Raw genomic sequence first — 25,093 nt, 5'->3', positions numbered from 1 at the left:
CCCCCCGAACACAGTCACATGGCCTTCGAAGTGTGTATGCTAAACATTACTGACGTCATATTAACCGTAATATAGTTTTTCTGTACTGGTCTGCATCAGATGCACCTGGAAATTGCATTTGTACGATTGAAAGCGACTCCCGCATTGAGGAGGAGACTGTTTTCTAGTAAAAAGGGCCTCTGATGACGTCACTCTTGGCTTTCCTCCCGAATCAAGTTTCCAGTTCATGCTCGAACTAGTTTTGAATGTTCAGACAAATAAGTTGCACTATTGAGAAGACACAATCTAAGGCTTTTATATCTCACCGAGACCGACACACAAGTGTACAGCCTTCTCTCAGTAAATGCCCATTTATACCTCCGTAGTCGCCAGAAGTACGGACCAGGTCTCCGTTTCTACCAATGATTCAACATTTAGCTGGGTTTTCCTGCACAACAAACTATATCTCGGGAGCGGACAAGGTTGGACAGGAATGCCAGGTTTATTCTCTACCAGCTATGACTGAAAATAGCAATTTTATCTGCTTTCCGTTGAAGCGCCGAACTTAAAACGCAATCGTTCTCACTTGGAACGATCAGCCAGAGGTGGGCATTGTGACGTCACCAGCTCACATACGTTCTAGGCGGTTTATACCACCTATACCAGCCAGAAATGGACGGAAAGTCAACTCTTGCGCAAGACTATCCCTGTACCTATCTTTTCCATGGCAAGACTTGTTCATTGAGCTTGAATTAATAACAAAAACCGCTTCGAGAGGATGCGATCATTGTGACGTCAGATTCATTATGTGCACTGAATGGTAAACATGGCGGGAGGCGCAAAATCAGCCTTCGGGGGCGGTAACTTTCAACCACCTGTTACTCAAGAAGGAAATACCGCCCACAACCCAAACTTGGCATAATGCATAGAGCAAAACTTCTTCTACCCAAAGACAATATTGATTAAGATTTTGATTAATTAACGGTGCACACACCAATTCTTCCGCGACAGGGGTCCACTGTAGTGCCCGGAAAAAAAGTGACGAAGGGGTTCCGATGGTTGATGTTTGAGTTTACATTTCTCATAATCTGCTGCAAAATGGGATTAACTACTAACATGGCTGGAAAGTGTAAGAAGTGGCGTGTTTTGGGTGAAAATTGATTTCGGGCCCGAGGCTTACTTCCGGGTGTCCTTCCGCCCTGAGCGCGGTGCTTCGGTTTGACCTAGTTTTGCCTTGTATGCGTTCTGGGGGTGCTGTAGCTATGCCTCGCGCGACGGGCTATTGCGATAATCTCAGTGTTAGGATTTTCTTTATACTTTTCTTAATAATACATAAGGGTTTTCTCTTTCCGACCATATAAGTCATATCGGTGGCTAAAATCTGGGTGATGGGTTTAATTCCACGTGAAAATGGCCAATTTTTGGCATCATTTTTCATCGAAAAATTCTTTTTCCCCCAAAAATTTACTAAAATGTGAGAGGTGAAAGAAATTGAAATTCTTTTGTTCTCGTAGCTAGAGGGATATCCTTCATTTGCAAACAGAGTGTTTTGGCTTAAGAGGTATTTCCTGAAAGAGACGGTCGCTAGAGTTGAGGGTATGCAGAATCGAATTGAGACCCAAAATAAACTGGGGTGTGCCCCCTCAACGGAAGTCTGGTAGACATTCTATTACACCCGAACCAACAAACACATGCTGGTAAAAATTGGCCTCATTTTCCATGTCCCAAAAGTCCCCAGATACACTACCAGGCTACCTTAAGTGTTAAACTACACACACCTTCGTACATGAATATATCCTTTATTTCGTTGTTCTTGACATTTGGTTGACTTAGATACACAATGTACACTATAGTTCAATTCAGACTATCCCTCTTGTACTAACAGTACCAAAACAGTAGTTTTTTGTGCATTGAAGAATTCAGAGGCTATACAAATCGAACAACTGTCTTTCTTGAAAAGATTTCTTGTAATAAAATTAAGGTGCAAGGGCTAAAAATAAAAGTACTGTTTTTGTCCAAGTACATAAATATAACAATAGAATTGGAATGTATAGTAAAGCAAAGGCAATTGATATATCCCTGAGTTATCTAAAGACAACTTCAACTTAAGTACCTTTTAGGCCACACCGACATAATTTTATGGATGACATCTTCTGAAGACCCCAAACTAGTGCGTGCGGTAAATAAAAAAAAAATCCGGCCAAAAAGAAAAAATGCTACTTAACCACAGGGATACAAAGCTGGTATTGTGAATTTGCAGCAGTACATAGCGACCTATACGACAAGCGGGCACAAGCCGGCTTTTTGTGGAATTTATGAATCGGCACTGTATGTATGTATCTAACCACCATGGACTACCCAGGCCTAGAGCCAGGCCAGAGTTTTGGTGGACGTGATCTTTTTTTTTTTAGAACAGGCGAAAATCAATGCGCGCGCGGATGTCATCCATAAAATTAAGTCGGTGTGGCCTTACTTGCTTTACAGAAGGAAATATCCATAGTCTATTACTACATATAGTACCTTACTAAGTAAAGTTTTAAGCAGCCTCTCTTAAAGGCTTGTATTATCAATCTATCGGTCATAAAAATCTAAAAACTTCAGTACATAGGCAATTCTGATGATTGTAGTGCACATAATATATTATAAATTTTTCTTTTTTCCCTTTAAATACAAAGATTGCCATTTTTACAAATTGCCCATATCATGATGGTCTACCAGCAACGGCCTTTATACACTGTAAGAGTTCCTGTATAAAATAAAAAGTAAAAATTTCCTAAAATAAAGTTTACATTGTACTGGCTGCAGTGTTATAATACAACATCATAGATTCCTGTCAACTTCTTTATCACTTATACCTTATGCCATGTACATTACGATAACCTAAACACTGTGGCACAGTTCTTCAACTTTATACTCTCTACTACCTCTCTACTGCCTGTGGCATTGCCAAAATCTTTTGATTCGTGCTTTTAATACAACTGTTTGCCCCAAAGAATTCCCATATCATGTTGGGTCAATACACAAGCCCAAGCAGCATGAGAATGACATTGTCGACTGGGGTGGGATCAATAAAAAAATGCCTCCACCCCTTAGCTGTTGCCAAAATGTTAACTTCTTTACTAATAACTGATGGTCATGTTCAAACCCTTAGCCTTTATCAGGCTTCGGGAGGCAGCTGGAAAGAGTAGATATCGGCCAAATAGAGAGAGATAACATGCCAGGGGAGTTGGTCTGTTGGAGAGAACATTTCGGGAGCGGCAAACTGTTCTCATAAGCAGACCAAATCCCCTGGCATGTTATCTCTCTATTTGGCTGATTTCTACTCTTTCCAGCCGCCTCCCGAAGCCTGGTAGAGGCTACAAACCCTGGTCATGATTGGTAAATGTCAGTCATCTGATTGTCACTTTTAAATACACTTTGACACAGTTTTGCTTCCATGATATCAAGCTCATCTAATGTTACATGTACCCTCCTCATACAAAATACTGTACTGCACAAGTCACCAGCACCACACAGTACAAATACCACTGCTCTCTCTATAAAAATTTGAAAGATAAAAACATGGCACATGGCTAAATCCCGCTTCCATTCCCTTGAACAAACTACTTACCAGTACAATAATGTACATGTAGTTTATAGAAATGATGCTCTTTCTGTCCATCATAATTTACTACATGTAGTATTCAAAACTTACACAGTGCGACTTCTTTCATATCCATTATGTTATGATTCATATTCACATGGCTTGTATCATCCCATTGGACATTTACAAGTAAGGAGACAATTGAAAGCAAAATGCTTCCTAGAATTCTAGACCTTTAAAATCACGTAACTCCAGAGGCCACAAAGAACAGTTGGTCCCTTTATTCCTGCCTCACATGACCAGTACTTTGTGATGATTGTCTGGGATACAACAGCATGTCGGCATAACGTACTGCACCTGTGCAAGACCCCAATTTTTCATTTTTCCTTGGATTTTTGGTCAACGTTGCATCAAAATCATGCCTGTTGCAGACAATATTTTTCCGGCATAACATTTAGAAACTACAGACGGGATGTTAACCTTACATACCCAAATACGACCTTATATGAGATGTTCTGCCGAAGTGCTATGTACAGTACAATACATTACGGGTTTCGCACAGGTGCAGTACGTTCTGCCGACGTGCTTCTTGGGTACAACAAAAACTCCTTTGTTCTTCCCTCTCTACTGAAGATCCTGCCTAAGACTCCATACTTCGTCTCCTACAGTGCCCTCTGTCTGATCAGTCTGGAACTGCAGGGGCTCCTTGTCGTCACTCCCATCTTTGTCTTTTGTCTCTGGATTGTCTTCTTCCTCTGAGGACTCCCTGAAAACATTCACAAGTATAAGTAATCTGACTTTACATTCCACTCGAACCAAACTCGAAAGTGTTCTCCATTTCACTCTATCCTCCATCAGACACTGGATTTCCTTTACTTCAGCCTGGGTAGTGTCCAGTATTTAGGTTTCTTACATATAGGTTGTCATTGAAATTAATCCAAGGTTTCCCTCAGCTTCTTTTGCCTTTTGGACGTCCCAAAGGACATCCAAGCTACATGCAGTAGCTTGGATGCTATAATGTCAGGATGTCTGATGCAAGTAAAGTGCACTGATGTATCTCACTGCATATACAGTATATCAACAATTAATGGTCTATCCCAAAGTGGTCATGTTTCTGATCTCAAATGTTCTTACAAAGCTGGAGAGAAAAGTCACCTTTTGACTTCTTTAGGCTGGGTCTGTGAGCTTGCCTTGACTTTTGGCCTCCTCTTGATGGTTCCCCCTCTGTAAGGAAACAGGAAAGGTTTGAAATATTGGAAAACACAGACCAGAATAGGGAAATTTTGAGTATAAACAAAGGAACAAACAATCACTGTCCTCATACAATTGAAGAAGTTCACTCCAAACTGATTTGTCCGTGTGGTTGAGTTGTTTAATAGGATATGGGGTCCATCAACTATATTTGGCAATCATATTTGTCAATCGTAAATAAAGAAACAGTTGGTTTATGCAAAGCACAAATGTGCCAACTTGAAGGATTTATGGTAACACAATAAGAAATGTTAACAGTTACTTTTATTTCAAAAGCACAAATAACTCAGTATCACAAATGCAGCTGTTAACCCTTTCCCTCAAGCATAGATCCATAGCAAACAAAAATTTGATGCCAAACAGCTACTAGCATGCTGCAGGTTAATCTACCTTGAGTGCATGTTAAAGATGTGGTCGTGCAGTTCAATGACGGTGTTTAGGTTGGACTCTGACTTGCTGGTCTGCATCTTCAGCAGCATCTTCAAGACGTCCCCGTCCATGGAAGACGCCCCGAGGTACGCCAGGTTACTCAGGCTGGCCGAGCGGAGGTCCGGGGAGCTGGGGTGGACGGAAGAACTGTCAATCAATCAATCGATCAATCAATCAATAAATCAATCAATCACATCTGTCACAAGATATGGATACTAGAAACCAGAAAGTTCAACGCTTGAATAAAAAGAAAACAGAATACATGCAATTTTTTCATGTGTTTTTTCATGTTGATACATGAAAAAGCTTGCAAAACTAGAAAGGCCAACATTTATTTTGGAGCGAATGCAGCAGATGGCTTCACCACATATGGGCCTGTCCACAATATGTTTCACCACAGCACTTCATGGTGGTGAAGCAATAAAAATGATGTTAATAAGCAGTAATACAATGGCACTATTGTAGCATTGTAGCAAGAAAGTTGAAAGCTGTATCAATGAAGACAAAAGGCCTGATCCTAGCCTGCATTCTTACACTATGTTAGTGTAGAGCAGTAAGTGTGTACCTTGCATGATGACTGGCATGGAGGTTTTCAATGACTCTTCTGGCCAGTTCTGAGGTGGGTCTCTTCTTGCCAGGGGAACCAGTCAATGTACTGCCGGGGGGTCCAGTGGGGCTGAGGGGGCTGTCAGGGCTATCCACACCTACATGTACAGGGATAACAGTGGTAGTCTCATGATTTTAGTGATAATACATGTACCATGGTACCCTTCACACGTGTAGTACATGTAAGTTAACATAATTCACCCAAAAATGTATTTAAACCTGTGTATACCACAGGGTACTGAACAAGAAATCTAAATATATATCAATTTGGCGTCTTGGCTTTGTAGATTAACATTAATGGAGGTTAAATGTTCCCCCCAAATATTCACAATATGCAGCACATTCAGAGTGCATATAACAGTGCAGAGTGCATAGTTCAGTTACATGTTAACAGAAACTTTTCTACTAGCATAATCTTGAACAGTCACAATGCACTAGATACTGACTTTGCACAATATACATTAAAGCACTTCACAGCTAGCTATATTTCACTAGTACATGAAACCTTCTGTCCTCATACCTGAGTCTCCTTCTGCGGCGGTGCTGCTGTCAGAATCCTGACTGTCGCTGTCCTTTCCCGACCCGTTTCTCTTCTGGGCTGACCGCGAACGCTTGGCTCTTGCTGCGGAGCGTTTGGCGGTGTTCAGCAGGCTGACCATTCCCTCGTAACCTCCGCGGAAACTCGACAAGTAACGCTCTGCCTCTGGAGAAAGTAAAACCAGCATCAGAAAACAACCAGCATTATAATTAAGGCTTTACTACAATCTTAACATGTGAAAGTTATTATTGTGTACATGTACTTGACAAATAGAAGGGACATCAGCAGTTCAGTTGGTCAATCAGAAAACAATCATCATTATAAAGGCTTTACTATAACCTTTAAATGTGAAAAGACAACAGGCTATTTTAGCTCTGAAAGAAAATCATGTTCAATGAGTGCCTCTATATCCATATATAGTTTCATCAGGTTGGTAAGTTTCTGAGTAAAGAGACTCTTTTTACACAACCAGTCAGAATTGCCCTGAGGCAGGTGACAGACGGTCACCAAAACATTGGCTGTGAACAAAACACTTGGTTGTGTAAAAAGAGTCTCTTTACTAAGTGCCTCTATATGTATCAACTATTACAAATTTGAAAGAAAATCACTAAAAATTGCCTAATCTTTTAAATTGTACAACTTTACAGCAAGCTAGCTTGAAATACTATTCAAAACCACAAACTAAACCAAAACCATGCTAACAAAATAACTTCTATACACCGAAGTATTATATGATAATTTTGTTACCTTGGCCGGACAGTGGACAGCCAGGGATGACAGCCCTCTGCAGCAGGACAGACAGCGCAGTGCTGGCCAGTTTCTGCTGGTTCTGGGATGACAACCCCCTCAACATGGCATCTTCCACTCCAGGAGCTATGGCATGGTTCCAGGACAGACTCAACCATCTGTAAGAGATGGGGGTGGTTTTCATTTATGAGTGAAAGAAGCTTTGGACTTCTGCAAAGAATTGGAGGGTATGCCTGTCCATCTTCCTACCCGCAAGCTCTCAACCTACTTCGGACAAGCAGACACACAAACCCACAGCTCAGCATCCCAAAACAATTACATGTGTACTTACTGGGAAGTACACGTGTAATACTGGGAAGTACTATATAACTAAGGGGCCCAAATTCATGTCACTTCTTCCCTAGACCAAGAGCTACCTACCATCCAAAATCCGTGACCCTAGCAAGTCCAGATCATGAGATATCAAAACCGGAAGTTCCACTGCAGAACCAATGAAAGCTGCCAGAGGGCCCAAAAGCTAAACATTTCTAGGTCTCATCAAGACCTACCTACCCACCTGCTAAGTTTCATGACAATGCATAAAGTTTCTTGAGTCATGCTGTTTACAGACAGACAGACAGAAAACATTCTTGGCAAAGGTAATTAGATATCTTACCTGAGGATAGCCTTGACTTTAGTGGCTTCGATGGGACAGGTGAAGAAGTGTCTGGGTCCCAGCACCAGGTCAGGCAGACCCAGCTTGGCCAGACAGGCGTTCAGTCTCTGCCACACCGCAGCTACCCACTCTACTGCCTTGTACACCTGAGGGGGAGGCAAGGGAAATTATCAGGACATGTAGTTGGTGTACTTTGCACTAAATCTGTCACTACTTAGCAGTTTCTATAATAATTCTGACTATTCAGCTATGCTTTTTTTGGAGGTTTAGGCTGCTTAGTAACATTTTTGTTCTTTCCCAGGAACTTCCAGGAAGACATGGACTAGAGAGCGTGAAGGACACCCTATGTATGCATACCTATAAGTATAACAAGAGCTTCAAGACTAGCCGTCAGCTGCTAACTGTCCCTCCCCACAACACGCCAGACAGTAGAAGTGGACGGATGAAGAAAGAAGAAAGAAAGAATTTTTGTTCTACTTGGTCACTAGTAAGAGCTTGACCACAAGTACCTGGTCCTCGGTACTGGGCAGCTGCCCGCCATGAGCGCTGATGAGTCTCCTGCGCAGGTGTCTCTGCAGAAGTCCCCTCACCGGCTCACTGTCACACTTCAGGTGCACCCAGCGGAACCTGGAATGAATGAATTTTTATTTACTTGTCTTGCGACTTTTGTCGCCCAGCCCATATGGGCTTATAAGACATCAGAACATAAACATGAACATAAACATAGGTACAGAAATCATAGAAACATAGATCCAAGTCAAAGGTCAGACTAGAGACATCAAATGAAATTAAAGAACTTAATACAACGTTGTGTGGGAGTCCAGGAGGATAGGGGCATAACTGAGAGACTGAGAGAACTGAAATGGATACTACAATATGTTTTTAATCTACATATTTTGTAATGACGGCTTTGTAATAATGTAAAAACGTCGGCTTGGTCTGGCGGGTATCAGCCATCAGCAACTAGAGACACTGGCAATTGACCGGGCCGGATGGCGTGCGGTGGTGAGAAAGAGTGCCGAGGCTGTGCACAGGGAGTGGGAACATAGAGAGGACAAACGTGCGAGCCGACGACACGCTGCCACTGCTACCAAGCAGGCCTCATGAACAATGAATGAACTCTAATATTATATTGGTCTTTCTTTGGACTTCTATTTTTTTTGTAACAGTCATGACTTTAGGCTCAAATCTGTTTTGTCTTGTACATGTAGATAGGAATGAGCCATCCTGTTCGACCTGCGCAGTTAGTCATAGTCTCTAGAGAGACTGACTGACATATATATATTTTGTAATGATGTATGATGTTGATTTGTAAATGATGATGATTGTAAAATGTCAATGAAATTTGTGTTGATGTTGAATAGAAAGATGTGCACCTCTGCTGCACAGACAGGTCCAAGCCAGGGGAGTGAGACTTGTCCATGGTGCCGATGATGTAACAGTCTTCAGACAGGAAGTACGCACCACTGCTGCTGCCGTCATCGTCTTTGGGACCTTCCTCATCTACAGAGAGCATGGAAAACAGCTCGTCAGATTTGTGTTCACAGGCTAGGAATTGAAGTTGAACAACCTACAACACAGATTGCGCATCAGGGCAAATTACAAAGGATATTGTTACTGTTACTCTAAATAGGCGAGTCTCCGAATACACAATGTTGCTTTAATTTGTGTACATTGTGCTCTATTTTAAGTCACTCATTATTTGCATTCTGTCTCCCATTACCTGACACTGCTATATTGAGACTAGTCCTACAAAATTTACATGGTTTGTGTACGAGAATTACGTTTTGACATCTGTTTGCACTATTTTCTTGTTTCCAGTTCAAATTTTTTGTTCAAATTCTTACTTCTTTATTCTTTCCACTCATACAGAATTCTCCTTGCATTCTCACAACTTGCATAAGATCTATGACCAGACGTACCAATCTTCATGCTTATTGGATGCTGTGGCCCGGGATACTCCGGTGCATACAGTAGCTCCCCCTGAACAGTTCAAATTTTTTTGTGCAAATTGTTACTGCTCATTCTTTCCACTAAAGCAGAATTTTCCTTGCATTCTCTCAACTCCCATAAGATCTACCATCATACGTACCAATCTTCATGCTGATTGGATGCTGCGGCCCGCGGTACTCCAGTGCGTACAGTAGTTCCCCCAGTACCTCCGACAGCGAGACACGGCCAAGGTCATCCAAGATCAGGATGGGAGCCTTCTGTGGTCCTTCAGCCGAGGTGGCAGAGTCCGCTGGTAATAGGAAACCTGCAGGGGGAAAAAGTTGGTGTCTTTCATTAATTATTGTAAATTCATTGATTTAAGTCTGAAGAACTTACATTTGAGGCACAGTGAACATTTTCAGTATCTTTGAATGGCACACTTGTGCGGTAATGAGTGATGAGAGGCAACCGTATGTATCTGTATTCTGCATAGCCAGTATAACCACCCTTCAGCATAACATGCCAGTAATGCCAGCTAACCATGTAATAAGCAAAATTACACCGCCAATATGGATCAAATGTGTTCAGCCCGAAATCTAGGAGGCTATGCACTCTTCTGGATGTTATAAAGAAGAGAACACCCTGTGACAATACAGTAAGCTGGTAGCTTGACTACATTGTAATTCACCCTCCTAGCAAGTGGTCCAGAAAATGCCGGAAGTGATACATTGTGTAACATAGACTAAGTGCAGGACTGGACAACACCACTGCCTAGGTAGTAGCCAGAGACAGACAGGCTTGGAGGACCGTATGTAGAGGGGCTATGCCCCCTAGAGGGGCATATGGAGCTGAGTGAGTGAGTGACACTAAGTGCACCAGTACCTTTAGACCTGAGCAGCTGCAGTAAGTCCCTGTGAGTGTACTTGGGGCTGAGAGCGACATGAGAGATGTCTGCCTGTACCCCGCCCTGCTGCTGTTTGTGTCTGATGCACTCGGCCAGCTTCCTCACGATGAAGGTCTTACCCGTACCGGGGGGGCCGTAAAACACAACGCTCTTGTACTGTTCTATCTGTACAAAAACAAGGAAGAAAATAGACCATGAATAATTCTGTCAGGTTGGTGAAAGATTGAATAGAAAATTCATTATTTACAACCACTTGTTTAACAAGAGCCAACGTCTTCATCAGGGCAATTATGATACAGTGAATCAGTCATACTTGTCCTGATGGAGATGACAGTCATCGAAATGTCGGCTCTTAAGTTAAACAAGTGGTTGTAAATAAATACTGTACATTGCTTAGCATGAAAGTTCATCTGTGTCGGTACAAGTCATGAAATATGAAATAAAGACTAAGCTTTCTTTCCAACACTGGAATGAATTGGGGACTTACCCCAAATTTACCATGTACATAGCTATTCAAGGAATAAAATGCTGATGATGATGCATTGTTTTTCATACATATTTTTGACAAGATATTTGGGGAATGACAGAGGTACAAATGTACATGTACAGTATTCCAACCTACCAGTCGGAGATAGTTCTGTAGTGTCTGCACTGGGATCATGGACTCGTAGGCCAACTTATCCACACAATCTTCATCTGGTCCTAAAGATAGGAGAAAAAGGAATGAAAACATTAACAAATGTACTTGTATACTGATACATGTATTAGTTCACTTTTACAAAGATGGACTGCAGAGTGTAATATACAAGCATAGCATCCAAGGAGGTATAAACAACTGACTTTTGTTTGTGGTTTGCTATAGAAAATTGTCAAATTCTCATCAGTATACAAAATACCTTGAGTTTTTTTAAGGCCTTGTCATTTATCAATTTGAGAAAGAATTTGAATCAAGATTATTTTTTAACAGACTGTAGTTGAAGAAGTAAACTTACCCTTCAGCCTGATGGCAAGATGTTTCTTGGCAGTAAAGAAGTCATAAGGAGGAGTGTCAAACTCTGTGGCAGGACTCCAGGAGATGGTACCTGTGGATGGGAACATGAGGTGTCAGTTTGCGCGGATTAAGTTGGCAGGGTACACATACATGTAGCTATCCATCAAAATAATCAATTCTACCATAGAGGATATGATCTGAGTCTTAAGTGCTGACATTTTGGTGTCTATCAGACACTTTCATCAGAGCTTCTGACTGGAGTTCTGCTTCTTGCCGCTATATGTAGCAGACGTAGGTGGCACTTTTGCGGCAAGAACACTATCCCAAACGTGGCAGAACTGCAACGTCAGCACTTAGGTGAGAAATCTTGGTTGTGTAAAATTAAACTCCTGTATCCTACTGGACATTACTACTCACCATATGTGTATGACCTGATACTGTTAGCAGTGAGTCCCAGCTCTGACACGTGCCCGTCTGCTGAGATGTCTGCGTCCACTTCCTCCACATCTGTCAGGAGTTCTGAGGCTACACTCAGCTTCTGATAAGCACAATAACAGACACATCCGTAAATCATTTCATCAGGTTGGTGAATGATCGAATAGCAAAGTTCACATGATTACCAAGCTTCAGTGCACCAGTCATAACTGCCCTGATGAAGATGACAAAATGATCAATGGAACGTTGGCTCTTGTTAAACAAATGGTTGAGAATAAATAACTTTGCAAGTCAACATGAGACAGATTAATGACATCTTTGACAGGGTTTGACAGGGTGCAAAAGTGCAGCTGAATACAACATAGTGTTTATAAGTTTTATAAATGTTGCTCTTAAAGGCTCTTTATTTCAGCTAAGACCCTCTATGTAAGTTTTATTGCATACATGTATATGTTGCTCTTAAAGTATGTAAACTTTCAAAGTAGGGAAAAATAAATTAAAGCAAACAACAGTCAGCAATATCTAATCCAATCTAATTGATAAACCAGTTCTAACAGTAACACACTTCCACAACAAGCTACATGTAGTATTAGGACCATCGAACATGAGAAAACTACATTTTACATCCATCAGCAGATACCTTACCTTGGAGTTCTGCACTAGCACAGCCCCAACATCAGCATCAAACTGACTCCAGTCTGTCCCCCGCTCCAGAGTGAGACAGCCCAGTACATACAGGTCCTCTTCTTTCCCAGCAGGGGTGGGCGGGGTGCGGGCTGGGGCCAGGGGTTCACTGCTGGTGTCTATCACAACTGAGACTTTTCTCTTTCCTGTAAAAAGAGATTGAAGACATTGAAAGAGTCAAACTTTTTCAAATACCAATGCACTGTAAGGTTAATTATTTTTGTGGGCACTTTGTTTCACAGTCAAGGGAAAAGGGTCTTTTCCACTATTTAATGAAGTCCACAGTTGAAATAATTCTCCACTACAGTAGGAATGATTTGATATTTTGAAATTGTAATACATGTGGGACACAGGCAGCTGTTGCTGGTGTTGTGTCCCACACATAGAAACAAATACAGGACAGACAATACTCATTTTCACTCAAGTTTAGTGAAGAAAGTCGTGTTAAGGGCACAAGATCGGTGGCATGTCAGGACTCGAACCCGGGACCTGTTGGTTTCCAGTCAAGCACTCTGCTGTTACGCCACACAACCGCACCGCAGTAGGAATACATTCGGAAAATCATATTTGTGGTGTCATGAATTTGCTGTTGAGAGGTTGAAAATAAAACCACTAGAAACATTTCAAAATTACCGATGTCCTCCACCAGTCCCTGACAGTCTCCCACTGCCACATCCTGCACCAGTCGGTCCCACTTGTCCCTGATGGTCAGGTCCAGCTCAGGGTGGCCACACAGTAGCTCCAGACAGTCCTACAGGGAAACAGTCACAATCTCTTGTGTGTCACCCCCTAGCAATACTGTTAGGTACTGCAGGTAATATCATCAAACAGATCCCCACAGAAATTCAAAATCCATATCAAACGAACCTCTGTCCAGTGTTCTGGCCATTCTGAATTTTTTTCAATCATCTCAGTTTTGTTTGACGCTGAAGGTGCAACAATGATACGGGTCCAGTGCTCCCCATGAAAATGATGAAATCTTGACCCTCTGAAATGTTATTTCCTGCATTTTAAGGGGCAAATTTTCCTGGTGGACTAAGCTTAAGTTTAATGACAATCTCTTCCAATGCAAATTTTTGTCTGTCAGGGATGATGGATTTGGCAAAATTTTTGGCCGTCATAAGTAACAAAATTCTATCAAATGACAGAAAGGCTGGCTAGAACACTAAATTCTATATATGACCCTACTGACCTTGAACCCCCTAGAGGCTGCGACGTGCGCTGCAGTCCAACCGTCCCTGTCCACCGCGTTGATGACGTCCTTGCTGACCAGGGCCGGTCGAGCGGTCAGCGGGCTGGCCTGGTCCTGAATGTCGCTGGCCAGAGGGTCGTAGTACAGGAGAACTTTGAGGCAGCTCACATGGCCCGAGCGACAGGCTCCGTGGAGTGGCGTCCAACCAACCTGGAAAATGAAGAAAATTGTAAGTACCTTTTTAGTGCGTGTATGCTCACATTTGACTTTTGCATGTTATAAAGTGCCGAGTGCTAAGCAGAGAAGCAAACTGGCAAAACTGTAGATATTTCACAGGACAGACTTCTCTGAAAATACTGATTTAGATAATACTGTACAAGACATAACAGGAGTTAACTGTCTCAACTGTGTAGAATATTGATAGAAAAATATATTCCTCTTAATCCCCACATTATACCCCCACCCCTTGGGATTTCTACTGACAAGTGCCTGCCTTACATCAGTGACTGCTGCACGAGATGCGAAGTAATCCAGCAGCGTGCTGCAGCAGTCGGTGTGTCCGTTAGACACGGCCCAGTACAGGGGGGACCACCCCGCCCCACACTATACCCCTCACCCCTTGGGATTTGTACTAATAAGTGCCAGGCAACAGAGCTCATGGTAGACCTAAGAAGACATGGAGTGCATCCAAAATGATATAATTGTGTGGACTATCCATGATCCAACATTGATCCACAGGACAGGGCCATGTGGAGACATGGAGTCCAGTCTAGCCGACTGCTGCCCACCCCTGAGACAGGGAAGCCAGCAGCAGTATAATCAAAGCCTGTATGTACAGTATGTAAGTGCCTTACGTACATCAGTGACTGCTGCACGAGATGCGAAGTAGTCCAGCAGTGTGCTGCAGCAGTCGGTGTGTCCGTTAGACACCGCCCAGTACAGGGGGGACCACCCCGCCTTGTCTGGCAGCCCGGGGTGGGCTCCTCGCTCCAACAGCAGCTTCAAACATCTACAGAAGGAACAGAAAAAGGTTGGTTATGGGCAGTGCTGTGTAATACTACTGTATCTAAACCCACATTCAGGTTCAGGTCCGGATTCAAGTCCAGAGGTTTAGGTTCAGTTCCGGACTTGTAAGTCTGGATCTAAACCCAGGGAATATAAAAAATAGGGAAGAGACTCCTCAATTAACACTTCCCAATGGAAAATGGGGCATCTGTACTACAAAATTTGGTAGTGATGTTGATTGTCAAAATCCATACAAATGAACAAAAACCTTTTGTGGGAAGTTGAACAACAAACCATACAAAAAGGGAAACAATACAAAACATACAAAATCACAACAAAAAATGAGAAAGGTTGGGAATTTTTCATTTTGACACTTGTCAATATCTGCACAAGATAACAGAAACTTTTTGGTAGGAACTTGAACAAATAGACCATACAAAAAAAGGAAACAATACAACAAATGAGAATGTTTCACAGAAACTTTTTGTGGGAAGTTGAACAAACAAAACGTCACAAAAGGGAAACAATACAAAACAAACATCAAACAAAAATGCAACAAAAACAAAAGAGAAAGAAAAGGTACCCCGTGTGGCCCTCAGCGGCTGCTCCATGGAGCGGTGTGAAGTTGTCATCACGGAGAGAGTTTGGGTCTCCGTTGTGAGAGAGCAACAGCTCAAGGCAGTCTGGTGCACAAATAAACTCATTACCTTCTATATCTACAACTTCCACCAACACAACAACTACAGCTGCAGGCCATAACTATATATATACATATTATATACCCACATATATGTGGGTAGCTTTTGGAAATTAATATTTGTGTACAAGCTTTAGGGTATAAAAAGAATGAGAAAAGCAATAAATTGGGCAGATGCAATCAGAAAAATGCATGTGCAGAGCAACATATGTAAGTAGCGTAAATAAGACTTACGATCATATACTTCACTACCTTTTCCTGGCCATTGTGGTACAACCATCACTACTATCTAAATCACTATCATCATTTGTCCATAATAGGAGAATTTACAAGTTCAATCAACACCTATGCATATTCTTAAAAGTAGTCAACAATGTCAACAAAAAGATGTTAGGGAAAACACTGAGTGATACATCTGAGCAAACAAGATAAAAACTTGCTGAATCATGATTTTTCTAATATTGTAGGAGAGTTGTGTTTCTGTTTTACCTAGATGTCCTCCTTCAGCTGCGGCATACACAGGTGTGGACCCGTCCCTCTCTGTCGTGTTAGGGTCTGCTCCTTCCTCCAACAGCTGCTCCACCATAGTCACATCCCCCTCCCCTGCAGCTTGGTGCAGTCGGTTGGGAATCCCTCGAACTGGAGTCTCTTCTCCCAATCCTCCCTTCTTCAGCAAAGTCTTACAGAGTTCCGCTACTTCACCTTCTACTGTGTCGGCTTCTGCCGTTTTCTGTGGAGCGCCATTGTTTTTTTCATCGTTATTAGAAGAATCACTGTGTTTGGCGTCGGTAGATTTCGCGTTGTCGTTTGGCACTGTGTTGTTGTCGTCGTTGTCTGATGATGATTCGAAGCACTGCGATTCCTTCTCGGCTGGCAGGTAGAGAAAGTTTGAGGTAGTGTGTTTTTCCCGGCGGCGTGCGTCCAACTTGCCCCCACCGCCGCCGATTTCTATCTTCAGTGTAGAGAGCTTCCTCGTCGGGCTATCGGATGGCGAAAGTTGGGATGGCGGGCAGTTGGACATCTCGGAGGATCGCGGGGAAGCCGGGCCGCGCTCACCGGTCATACCAGATGTACCATCTGTAGAAGGAGAGGCAGAGGGGGAACACAAAAAAAAATCTGCTGTAAGGCCACACCAATTTGATTTGTTGGTTCTTGGACTTTTTCATTAAAAATATGAAGGGTGAAAAAAACAGACCTAGGCATCCCATGATAGCACAAAATGATATGACAGGAGCCACGAAGTCAACATACCAGGCTGGTTTGTAATTCAAACAATGAACTTCAAACTAAAACAAATCTGAAGAGAGGAGACTTCTTTAACTGTTGGGGCTAAAATATGAGCATTTTGAGGCTGAATTTTTTTTTAGACTAGAGAAAAATGAAGCAGGCAAATCTGTGAACCAACAAATTAAATTGGTGTGGCCTAACGGTAACCTAACAGGCAGGACACATTGCAGACATGTGTGAAGAATTGTACACATGCAGGCTGACAGGAACACACAAGTGCTGAGGTATGTGGTGTACCGAAGTAAAAAATGTCCTGGACAAATAAAAAAACTGTCCCTGTGGTAACATCACTGCATTGTTGGAATTTTGTTGAGCTACATACAGTACATTTGTACTAGCCTGGGTACCATCCGGATCTTCACTCAGCAATGCTGGAAAAACAATGATTTTTTTTAACGTTGCAGAGCAAAAATCTGGATGGTACCCAGGCTACATTTGAACTTGTTTGTCTGTAATTGTTTGAGCCACGGACTCATTTGCAGTTTAGATTCTTTCTGCTAGGAGGCATTCAGGTGTGAGACTTGTACTCAGTCCACTTATAATTCAGTAGAAGGAAGGATAAGGAACAGATATGGACAGTTCAGGGTCCGGAATTACCAACTATGTCAAGCACTACCGGTGAATATTGGATAAATAGTGTTGTGGTTTAACAGATCCAAAATAAATGTACAGTTACTAGAAGTAGTACATGCTTCCTGGTAGTTTATGTTTTACTTCTGCTGTCTAATACTGCCAAACTTTCTGTAGATTTATATGTAAAGACAAATTGTAATTTTTAGAAACCGTGAACTAGCTTACACTACGTTAGCCACTACCAGGCTTCGGATGCAGCTGCAAAGAGTAGAAATTGGCTGTATAGACAGATAATATGCCAGGGGAATTGGTCTGAGTACAGTTTGCCGGGTACATTCTATTTGGCCTATTTCTAATCTCCAAGTACATGTAGATGTTTTGGTGGCCACAAAAGACACTATCAAATTGGCCAGGCAGTATCCATTTGTCACCCAGCAATTGGATACTGTCTGGCTAATGGATACTGCCTGGCCAATTTGATACTGTCTTTTGCTGCCACCGAAACATTTTGCTTGAAGATTAGCCAATTTCTACTCTTTCCAGCCTCTCCCGAAGCCTGGTAGAGGCTAACACTACGTAGCTGACTCTACCTCTGTGCCCTCCAGTAGACTAACCAGAAGAGAGAGTGAGAGACGGGTGTGGAGTGTCATTGGTTAGGAGCTGGAGGGAGGAGAGGAGTCTTGGCAGGATGGAAAGCCAGCTGCAGGAGGGAGAGAAGGAGAGAGAGACATGGTGAGGAGAAAATACACACCACAAGGGTACACCACCACATCACACAAGTACTCAGTATGGAGGCGACAGGAGAGGTGGGTACAGGTACTGTATCAGGCAGAAGTTTAGGCCAATAATTCTACTTTCTTTGATGTCGGAACCTCTCAAATATGTGTATGAAGCTGCTCTTTACACATACACATTTCATAAAACTGTGTACATGTACAATGTCGGTATAAGGTTTCGCCATTTTGTCTACCTTTAAAGTTGTATCAATTTTGTTGTAGTTTGAAGATTGAAATAACTTTTTAGAATATTCTGTCAGCTGTATTCATTTACACATTAGTTTGAAATTTAAAAGCAGAAAATTTAAAAGTGGATAATCAAGTATAGATGAAAATTGATATGGAATGACTTACTCAGTTCTATACTGCGTAAAGGTTTAACAACTTACCATGACTTCCCTCAGGAACCTTTACAGATGAAAGAAAATTTACTCTCCCACTAGTCATTGAGCAATGTTTAATCGTCACTTAATGTGATCAAAATTCAACAATGCACACACAAATGTTACGTGACTGAAGAGCAGCTCTAGATACAAATCAAATTGCTTTGTGAGTTAATCTGCCCTCTTCTACATGATAAAACCTTGTAACATCTGGAGGATTATCATATTATTAGACTATCTAATTCTCTTGCTGGTGATCATTAACTAGCTGAAAGCAGGGCTCTTGCCAGCTCAATTTTTTTCCCCCCGTCAGCCAAGGTTCATGATTGAACTTGGAGGGAGAGTGCTCGCAGTCTAGGGGGCTCTGAGCAAATTTTGGGTTTTCAAACCTTTAGAAATGCAATTTCCCGTATTTTTAGAGGCAAATCATGGGGTTGTGAGTGATTGTTGGTGATCTTGGAGATTTTGTCCATCAAGGCTGACGGATTAGTCTAAAAAATTTTCCATCAAGCCCCATAAAGTTCCTGCAATTGAGAGAAAAACGAGTGCTGGCTAGAGCCCTGGCTGAAAGAGAACGTCGAGGTTAGCATCATGAAATTATGATACACGTCATGAGATCATTGTTAACTGCACTTGCATGAGCAGAAATATGCAAGCAGTGGTTAATTAGTTTAGTCAATATGCAGTCCAAGCAAATATTTGACGAAAAAGGGGCTGTTTCAAGAAACATGACATACAAAGGCAAGATGGCACCTAAAACATTAAAACAGTGGACTAAATGTACGTCGATGAAGGTAAGACATCCAGGTAATACGATACGCCAAAAAGCAGTTACTCAAGCAACTGGATATTTTGGAAATGGTCAGACGTTTCAGTAAGTATCCACTAGCTTTCGTCAGTGACTGATTAAAAGTGTTTGAAATATGAAGACAAAAAAGAATGACAGTTGGCAGTTTTCTTTAAAATCGTCCATCTTGCCCTGTATCTCTTTCATCCCTGAAAAGCCCCAAAGCTTGACTAAAAGCTGGGAGACAGAAGTGGATTAAAAACAGATATGAACAATGCTGAAAGGTTGTGAAGTGCACAGGTGTTGGTGGCTTCAGGACAAAGCAGTTTAACGTTTGCCGACTGTGTCGATAGCAACCTTGCTCTCCTGTGAACACACCGCAAACTAGCCTCCATAGCATACCAAAAACTGGGGGTTTTGGGGGTCTTCATCGTCTTTGGGATCGGAGCTTTTATGCACTATTTTCTGATTGCATATAGACAGTATAGCAGTCCTGGTTGAATTACCCCCGTTTTTTTAGAACTGGGCTAATCAGAAAACAGCCGAAGACCACCAAACCCCCAGTTCTATAAGCCTGCTACGGAGGCTACTGCAAACAGCCTGTGATTTTAACCACCTTTGATAGTATAACAGCACAATACAACCTTTCGCCATCTCAGGGTTAATGTTTATAGATGGTAAAAAGCAGGGTATATATATGAAACCAGGCATGCATGCGAGGCAGTGTGGTCTACAAGCTGCTACGTGTATATAAAAAGCTAGTAGAAGGCAGTTTTTGTACGTAATCTTCTCTACTGAGAGCGAGATCGACTTTCTCAGTTTTCTTTGCTTTTACCTGCCATCATTTCAGTAAGCAGCTGATGGATCTCTGCCATATCAGAACTGAAATCATCGTGAATGGGCGGGGCTGCAGCGTTGCTAGGCGACGGATCTGCACCCACCTGGCTTGTCTTCTTGGACGTCGTCTCGGCTGCTTCTGATTGGTTGCTGGCGGTTTGAGAGGAGGGCGCTGATTGGCTGCTGGAATGAGAGACTGATCCTGATTTGTTGTTGGCAGCAGAGGCCAGAGAGCTTGGCCTGTTGTTGTTGTTGGCTGTGGGTGATCGCACGCCGGCGTGTCTGTTATACGCGACGTTGGACAGAGGCGTGCCGTACCGCTGCCCCACACGGGCGCTCCCTGGTGTCACGGGGTGCGGGCTGTTCGGACTGTTGTCTGAATCCGACGTTGAGCTTCCAGAGCTACCCGAGCTACCCCTGCTGTACCCCGACTTTGGGGTAGGGGGCGTTGTTGCAACAGACTTGATGGGAGCGGCGACGGCTTGCTTCCTCACCTCCAGCTTCATCCCGACTCCCGGGGAATTCCGTCCATCCTTCAGAGCAGGGTTCGGCTGCGGAATGTGGAGGGGTTTCTTAGGGATCGGCGGTGGACCCTTCCCTGGCAGTCTCCTTGCTCCGGGTGAGACTGATGTAGGAGACACGACTAGCGATCCTAATGCTTTCGCAGGCGGGGAGGTGACTTTGGCATCCGGACTTCTCTCCGCAGCCTTGCTCTGTGACTCTGTAATCGCCAACTCTGAGTCCGCGTTCGAGATCTTAAGCGTCGGCGAACCGGCCGTGCCGTAGCCTTTCAAGTGAGTCCTGCCGGTACTATCCTGTTGGTCCCCGCTAAACTTAAAGACTGCCTTAGTGACCATGCTCCCCGCACCGCCCACCGACGTGACAGAAGACGTGTTGGGGCTTTCGGGAGATGGGGATGTAGAGGAGGAGGAGGAGGGAGAGGAAGAGGAGGAAGTCGATCGAGTAGAGCCCTTGGGAGAAAACAGGAGTTTCGTAGACTGTACTCTGGAGTACGGGCTCAAGGTGGAAGATGTCTGGCTTGGACTGCCTTGACCGGTGGAAGAAGCTACCATACCTGCCTTAAAACTTACAGGCGGAACGTTCTCAATGACCGTCTTGTCGTCTTCGCTGTCGCTGCTGCTCTCCAAGTCCGCCTTCCCGTGGTGATGCTCGGTTTCGACGGACGCGCAGGGGAAGGGGTTCGGTCCCCAGGCGGATACGACCGGCTTGTCGGGCGCGTTTTTGAGCCACGGGGAAGTTTTCCTCGTCTCTTTCGTAGTCGTCGCCTTTTCTGCTGCGTCTGTGTTCTCAGCACTTCTTAGTAGATTCTGCTTCACGGTACTTACATAGTTCTTACTCTCTGCGGCGGCTCCAACACCCTCCCGTCTTCTTACCTCGTTCTCAGGTGGGTTTTCTGTCTGTGTCCCAGCACTCCTAAGGATAGCTCTCGGCTTTACCACGTCCCCACTGGCGGCGCCCTTTAGGAGACTCTTCCGCATGTCTTCGAGCTGTTTTCTGTACTCGTCCACCTCTGTCTGCAGGTCTCGGTTCTTTGCCTCCTCTCGGCTCAGCTTGGATCTGAGCTGTTCCCGCTCGATGTCAAACTCGGACAGCTGTTTCTCCATCTCAGCCTCCATCTTCAGCGACTTCTTGCTCTCCTGGACCAGCCCCTCCGCCATGTTGCGTACCTTATGTAAAGAGAGTTAAAATCATCTTTATCAAGTTTTGTCAAACATACAAGATAAATAGTGAAAACACCTATCATGAGTTAAGGAACTCACGGGACGCAAGGTAAGTATGCGTGCATCAGAATATCTGAACGCTGAAACTGCAGTTCAAAAAGGAGCTCAATTAGGTATAATCAATTGAATAAAGGTACACATTATTAGTATCACACTAAACATACTCATACACACAAAGTTGAACTTAAAGCCACACAATAATTCCCCAAAAAACAGGTTGGGATAGTTCATCCTCACTTTGGCACAACTGAAAATTATTTTTGGGACAGTACTGGGGTAATAATAAGAAAAGTTAATTGCAATCCTGCAAATTTTGCAATCTATAATGGAAGGTTTTAGGTGGTTTGGAAAGAAAAGGGTTTTTTTTGTAATGAGTCCGGAATCGGGTCTTAACTTTTAGTTTTTTTGGACTTGAACCTACACATTTTTACAAGTCCGGAACCGATCCAGCGTACTGGTACACAGCACTACTTGCAAACTTCAGACAAACCTTGTCCTTCTCGTCCTGCAGGCCCTTGTGTGCGTCCTTAAGCTGCTGTCTCTCCTGGATGAGTTTGCTGGCCAGACGTTTGCGCTCCTTGGCCAGGAGAACCCCGATCTGCTGATGGTGTGCCCGCTCCTCCTCCAACATGGCCACCGCCTTGTTCTTGTCCTTCTCCATCTTCCGCAGCTGAGATTTCTCGAAGTCAACCTGGAATTATGCATACAGGGAAGTGAGCTTAATGTTTGTATAGCACTACAGTGTCGTACTTGTACTCAAGTAAATATCGCTTGGTAGATTCAAGACCCAAACATTGACTTTTTGCTCATTTTGATCCTACAATGGGGAAAAGTTGACAGCAGTTCTAGTACAGGACTGAACATAATTCTTTTTTTGTTGTTGCTTTATTACATAACAAAAACTGTTCACAAACATGTACATAACAGAGCAAAACAGGTACAGATAAAACAACAAATTGCCTCCCTTAAACATATAAAGCTCTAGCCACAGATAAACATTATGATTGTTATAATATTGAACATTAATCAGAACACCATCCTCACCTGCTGACTTAACCTCTCCCTCTCCTTCTCCAGCATGTAGGTGACGTCGTCTCCCTGGGCCGTGTCCTGGGCATGTTTCCTCTTCTCCTCCTCAAGTTCATGGACAACCTGGAACACAGGAAACAACATGATGTCTTGTTACTCGAGGGTCAAGATTTCACCAGCAGTTTATTATCGGTACATTTTTTTATTGGTAGACCTAAAACTAAAGTGATTAAAAAAAACTTAAGTGATTAAAAACGACCATTTTTCATTACCTCGGGGGAAGGAGATATCCTTCCGCGAGGAGGTTTTACTATGGTTCGAAACATTTCTGTCAGCAGCTGTTTCTCGCGATCGGCTGGACGGATTTGTCTGTGGTTCGGTATACGTATTGCTGTTGGGCTGCAGATGATGCAGAACGTTTTTGTTTAATTGTATATGTGTTTATGGGCGTGGAAATAAAAGGTTTTTAAGTGCTCCGGACACCCCCGCCATGCTGAAAATGGAATTTACCATGTTGTTAAGGAATGGGGAGGTTTCAGTTTTGGGTCTTACCATTTAAAAGGGGTCAAACAGAGGGGTGTCTGCTTCCGATATGTATTTTGAAATATTATCGCAGTTGTATCTCGCGTTGGGGTAGACTGGACTCGGTGTATGTTCTGCTAATGGGCTGTAGATGGTGCAGGTTTTTTTTTGTTTTTATTGTATATGTGTTTTGGGGCGTAAAAATCTGAAAATGGTCGCGCGCGGCACTGGGCTGGCTGCCAGCGCAACTTCCGGGTGGGCCAATGGGTCAGGGGTCAACGCCCTCTTGCGCAATCTTGGATGTTTTCGGCGTATATTACGACTTCTTAACTTACAAATACCGTGGTATACTGTCTCAGACGTTCTCGACATGCATTTTTACCGTGGGTACATGGTATGGGCTGCAGATGAAAATGTTGACCAGTCCTGTATTAACACAACCAGGAACGCTAAATCTAACACATAAAATTCAACACCATCAACTATACAGAACAAACAACATGGAAAAATATACAATAAAAAGCCCGGAGGTATAAAATCTCAGATTTTACTTGTTTACCTCTGTATCTTTAGCTACTACTTTCCTATAATTTAAATGCTTCCCTCAAAATCTTGTAGCTTTATTCTTGTATCCTGTGACATACAAAAGCAATTCATAATTGAAAATACTAATAGTATGGACAAGTAAATAAATTGAATAACATGAAGCACAAGTAATAAGCCTGGGTGCCAGACCCACAGCACACTAGGCTCAAGGTTATCCAGCTCTGCACACTGGATAACTTTTGGCCTTGTGTGCTGTGGGTCTGGCTCCCAGGCTACAAAAGTAAAGAATCCACCGATTTCACCTTTTTATGTCTCTTCTCTGCTGCTGTCATCTGTATCATCATCTTCTGGTGGGTTTTCTTCTGCTGGGAGATGAGAGCCTCCAGGTGCACCATGGCGCTGGCGTAGACCGGCGAGTTGTCGTGTACCTCCTCGCTCGCCTCCTGGGCGTCTCGGTTCAGCGCCGAGAACGGGTCCTCCAGCTGGAGCTTGCCGTATCGCTCCTGCATGATCGCTGATCTCGCCTTGTCACTCTGAAAATAACAGATGATGTTAATGAAGGCTAGACATTTAGGTAACAGGTTTTTCTAGAAAAATTTAGCTCAAGGGAGCAGATCACTAGCAAATTGATGAGGGAGCAAAGGGACTGAGTGGGGGTTGGTGTAGGATTTTGGAATTTTTACAAGAGTAACACAGTTTGTAATGCTAGAATGCATTGTTAGGACGTTTTGGTTTTATATTTTCACTGGAAAGACCATTTTGGGAAAGACTTAATGTTGTGTGCAATCTGAAATTTGATACGGGGGAGCTGGCTGGTTACATTAGGCAGCAGTGCCCTTATTCAGATACAGAAATGACTGAAAAGCTGTGGATGCTACTTGAAACATTTTTCAACAGTTCTCAAAATCTATCCAGTAACTGTTGCTCGAGTTAAAATTTCCTTGTGTACAATCAATTGAGCATAACCTCTGAGGCATTGCAAG

General features: G+C 43.1%; 1 protein-coding gene across 1 annotated transcript; it reads right to left on the bottom strand.

Annotated features, from left to right (window-relative positions):
- Nucleotides 1-4,106: 4,106 nt before the first annotated feature.
- On the bottom strand, nucleotides 4,107-24,638 carry LOC109468637 (cortactin-binding protein 2-like). Its single transcript, XM_019766958.1, has 24 exons — nucleotides 24,413-24,638; nucleotides 23,058-23,165; nucleotides 22,504-22,704; nucleotides 20,270-21,959; nucleotides 16,118-16,705; nucleotides 15,515-15,614; nucleotides 14,785-14,935; nucleotides 13,927-14,136; nucleotides 13,368-13,485; nucleotides 12,696-12,880; nucleotides 12,033-12,153; nucleotides 11,617-11,706; nucleotides 11,247-11,326; nucleotides 10,603-10,789; nucleotides 9,881-10,045; nucleotides 9,165-9,291; nucleotides 8,298-8,415; nucleotides 7,789-7,934; nucleotides 7,134-7,291; nucleotides 6,369-6,551; nucleotides 5,808-5,946; nucleotides 5,204-5,371; nucleotides 4,718-4,786; nucleotides 4,107-4,328 (listed from the first exon to the last, which is right to left on the bottom strand). The coding sequence occupies exons 1-24, from the start codon at nucleotides 24,617-24,619 to the stop codon at nucleotides 4,187-4,189; spliced, it is 5,451 nt and encodes a 1,816-aa protein (XP_019622517.1). The 5' UTR covers nucleotides 24,620-24,638; the 3' UTR covers nucleotides 4,107-4,186.
- Between the last annotated feature and the right edge of the window lie 455 nt (nucleotides 24,639-25,093).

This window comes from Branchiostoma belcheri, unplaced genomic scaffold (genome assembly GCF_001625305.1).
Source record: "Branchiostoma belcheri isolate BF01 breed outbred unplaced genomic scaffold, Haploidv18h27 scaffold10, whole genome shotgun sequence".
NCBI lineage: Eukaryota > Metazoa > Chordata > Leptocardii > Amphioxiformes > Branchiostomatidae > Branchiostoma > Branchiostoma belcheri.
Note: the sequence above shows the minus strand (reverse complement) of the source record. Positions and strands in the feature narration are given on the sequence as shown.

What these genes read in the sequence shown, in the direction of transcription:
- LOC109468637 (XM_019766958.1), bottom strand. Translation starts at nt 24,619, where the DNA reads ATGCAGGAGCGATACGGCAAGCTCCAGCTGGAGGACCCGTTCTCGGCG. An exon ending in GGGAGAGGTTAAGTCAGCAG is followed by an intron (nt 22,705 to 23,057) that starts GTGAGGATGGTG and finishes GCATAATTCCAG; the next exon opens with GTTGACTTCGAGAAATCTCA. An exon ending in CGCCGCAGAAGGAGACTCAG is followed by an intron (nt 5,947 to 6,368) that starts GTATGAGGACAG and finishes CTGTACATGTAG; the next exon opens with GTGTGGATAGCCCTGACAGC.